At 44.9% G+C, this 3,831-nt stretch overlaps 1 protein-coding gene across 2 annotated transcripts; it reads right to left on the reverse strand.

The window, feature by feature from the left end:
• Window positions 1–211: 211 nt before the first annotated feature.
• LOC121970462 (cysteine-rich receptor-like protein kinase 25) lies at window positions 212–3,089 on the reverse strand. Of its 2 annotated transcripts, none has more exons than XM_042521206.1 (7): window positions 2,134–3,089; window positions 1,881–1,988; window positions 1,578–1,795; window positions 1,299–1,509; window positions 988–1,225; window positions 758–908; window positions 212–686 (listed from the first exon to the last, which is right to left on the reverse strand). In XM_042521206.1, exons 1-7 carry the CDS (start codon window positions 2,972–2,974, stop codon window positions 402–404), a joined length of 2,052 nt encoding a protein of 683 aa, XP_042377140.1. In that variant the 5' UTR covers window positions 2,975–3,089; the 3' UTR covers window positions 212–401. The 2 variants fall into 2 exon arrangements, with proteins under 2 accessions (XP_042377140.1, XP_042377141.1); XM_042521207.1 differs by having other exon boundaries at window positions 1,578–1,782; window positions 1,881–2,001.
• Between the last annotated feature and the right edge of the window lie 742 nt (window positions 3,090–3,831).

Genomic DNA, 3,831 nt, shown 5'->3' on the forward strand with positions numbered 1-3,831 from the left:
TGATCGACTATATAAAGTTAACATTACAACTATTATAACGTGTAGTAACTAATTACTAGCTTCTATAATAATAGCATTTTAGGTTAATTTTATTCATTGGATAGAAGAGGAGCCTTGACATAACGATAAAGTTGTTATTTTTTGATCAAAAAATCACAGATTTGAATACTGAAAATAACCTCTTATAAAAAAAAAAGGATAAGACTGCGTATAGAGAACTATAACACCCACTTCATTTTAAATGAAAATTAACTTACCACGATCGATTATGTATAGCTTGTACACATTATAGGAACTACTCCAAATTAATCATAGTTTAAGATATTATTAACCTCCCATATTAATAAGTTTGGTGAAATTAGAGCAGACAATTAGTCAACATGATCAGAAGCCAGCGTTGACTACCGACCTTGAAGGCTCGTCACTGTCATTTCATTTCTGGTTTCAGGCTGAGCGGGAGGCTCCAACGTGAACGTTGGTTTCTTAGGCGTCTGTGCGATGTCGCAGTCGTTCGCCATCATGCGGTCGACGGCGGGCATGTCCGGCCGATCGACGGCACGATCCTGGACGCACAGGAGCGCTATGTGAATGCATCTCAGCACTTGATTCATCGAGCAGGACGGAGTTCCTCGTATCGATGCATCAACAAGATCGTCTGCTTTCCCTTCTCTCCACACACTCCATGCCTGTAATAAAACAGTGAAACTGCTCACTTTTGTCTTAAAGCAATTAATAATTCTTGTGCTAATTAACTTACATATCCTGCTAGGGTAGGAGTATCCTCCAGTTCATGAAAGCTATTGCTCCTCTTGCCGGTCACCAATTCCAGCACGATAATCCCAAAGCTGTATACATCAGATTTATCGGAAAACAGACCTTTGATCGTGTACTCAGGCGACATGTAACCACTGCATTTGTATTTAACATGATGAGCATGCAGATATCATGACATTACAACATGAAGTTGTTTGGGTTGATCTCTCTTACAGGGTTCCGGCAGGCTTCCTTGTGTTGCCCTGATTCTGCTCGTCCATGAAAATCCTCGCAAATCCAAAGTCGGATATTTTGGGATTCATGTCCTTGTCCAACAAAATATTATTGGGTTTTAGATCGCGATGTGTGATCCTCGAAACAGAGTCCCTATGTAGATAAATGAGTCCACGAATGATCCCTCCTATAATGTCGAACCTGGTAGCCCAATCTAGTAGTGCTTTCTTTTCAGGATCTGTCAAGTAAAATGAGCTGTTTCGATAAACTTTAGAACTTAAAGAGGAGAAAGTGTTGGAGAGCGAACGCACCGAAGAGGATTGCCTCCAAACTCTTGTTGGGCATATACTCGTAGATCAGTATCTTTTCTTCGCCCTGAATGCAGTAGCCAAGCAACCTGACCAAGTTCCTGTGCTGCAATTTGGCGATCACCATGACCTCGGTCTTGAACTCCTGTAAGCCTTGGTGAGAGTTTGTCGAGAGCCTCTTCACGGCTACTTCTTGTCCTCCAGGTAAAGAACCCTGGAAAATGCAGAACCACCAACAGTTAGTCCGCCTGTGCATGGTGCTCACTGAGCTGATGAATTTACCTGGTAAACATAGCCGAAACCTCCTTTTCCGAGCTTGTTGGAATCGCTGAAGTTATTGGTGGCTGCTGCTACGGTAGCAAAATCAAACGAAGTTGGTCTTGATCCATCTCTCTCTTGGAGCACCTCATTGCCATTCAGCCCTGATAAATTCGGCTTCCATTCTCTGAACAGATTCTCAGTGCTCTCAGTTTGTGGTGTCGGGTGCCTATTCCAGTGATCTATTTAATCCTCAAGGACAGAAATTGTTAAGAACTCAAAGTTCATAACTTTGTTAGGACAAAAGAAGTGAGCAATGAATCTGACCTCTTAGTCTGGCATTGCACTTCCACCACAGCAAGGAACAAACGAGGAGGAAAAATAGTGCTGAAGTGGAAACTATAACGATTATTTTCCATGAGTTGCTCTTGTTCCCTGAAAAAGAATTCTATATCACAGTTGGAAGATGTGTAAGTTTTTATGATCTGCAAGTTGTCGTTTGAAGGTGAAAAACAGTTAACAATTTGGCCGGTCATCCACTGCCGTTTCAAAATATAAAGGAAAGGAACGCAAGGAACACCTCTGTTTGTTCCTGTCTCGGTGGATGTAGACGGCGGAGCGGATGGCGGCGAAGCGGCTGGCGGCGGAGACAAAAGCACCGCACTGCCGCTCGAGAGTTCGAAGAAAGGATAGTTCTCGTAGCGGAAGTAGCAACTCTGGCCGTAAATCTTCATGCCCAGCTGGCCGTAGCAACAGCTGGAGAGGTTCGCCACGGCGTCGCGGAGACAGCGGCCGCAGTCGTCGGTCGACAGGTCTCTCGTGCACTGCACCAGCCCGTACACGTCGCTCGCGTTAGCAACGGGGACACTCGCCCACCCAGCTGCGAACAAGCTCGACGCGTTTCCGGATGCTTCTTCGACGAGAACCCCCACGAGATCGGTCAGGACGCGGTGGAACGCGGCGGGGTCCGACGCGTTGTAGCCGTTGTACTGGTACAGGGGGAAGGAGGCGTCGACTTCGGAGAAGAAGCTTCGGTCGGAGTAGCGGAGCAGGCAGTCGTCGTACCAGATGGTGGAGCTCTTGCCGAGCGGGCACCGCTGGCGGACGTCATGGACCGAGGTGTTGAGGCAGGTTCGACAGACGGCCGAAGAGGCGTCACCGCGGCAGAGGGCGAGGCCGTGGGGTTGGTCTGGTGTCCGGCCAGTGGTGGCGTTGTGGTAGCCAGTAGCGATGGCCTCGGAGGCGAGGGAGGGGAGGAGGAGGTCGAGATTGGACTGGTAGGCGCCGACGGAGGTGAAGTTGGAGTCTGTCGGGCAGTAGTTGCCCAGGTAGGCGGGCAGGGATATGGGAAGACGGAGCACAAGGAAAAGGGATAGGAGGAAGAAGCGGGCAAAATAATTCAATTGGCCGGAGCAAGCCATGCCTGCAACGATGTGAATTGCCGGTTGCTTATTTTGGCACAATTAATGGCAATGCAGTCGCACGCCGGCGGAGAAATTTTCAAAAAGAAAAAAGAGAGAGAAATCACCAGCAACGATTTCCTATCGGAGTCAACTCCGCGTTTCTCTTTACCAACAGCAAGTCATGCAATTGCAATCTAGAAAGAAGAGTAAATACATATAGTTTAATTGGTCGATCAACAAGTCAGAATTGTGTAATAAACAAACATGACTTTTGTCCCGAACAAAAGGCTTCGACAATTTACTAAAGATGTTACTTGGATATTGTATTTACTTAAAAAAACATATCATAGATTGGTATTTATTAAAGGATATAGTTTAATAAATTTAATTTCCAGATTATCCCTCTGACTACCTAGCAATCATGTTTTTCAATCATCATTTTCCAAGCATCCAAGATACAAATCGAATTGAAAAATAATTTGTACTTCGGATGCACGTCATCTCACCGTCTCTCTCCCTCTATCTCTCTGCGTGGTGTTATAAACACGAAAGAAATATGAACCCTGCGTTTGTCATTACTGCTCGTGCAATAGACCAGTTAGGTTTTCGGGATATTGACGTAAGGTTTCAAGAGGAGACCAAAGGACAACTGCAATCAAGAGCATCAACAACTTCTTGCAAGAGGGAAATTATTAGAAGAATACATTTAAAGATTTAGACATATATGTATAGATTTATTACTGTAAATTAGGATAGTGATGGTAAATAAAAATTACAGTATTGTAGCAAAGGGTGGTGGAAAATATGGTTGTTATGGTTTATTTTGGTTGTGTGGGGAATAAAATATTCAACAACACCTGCAATATGATGTAATA

This window comes from Zingiber officinale, chromosome 4A, assembly GCF_018446385.1.
Source record: "Zingiber officinale cultivar Zhangliang chromosome 4A, Zo_v1.1, whole genome shotgun sequence".
NCBI classification, from domain to species: Eukaryota; Viridiplantae; Streptophyta; class Magnoliopsida; order Zingiberales; family Zingiberaceae; genus Zingiber; species Zingiber officinale.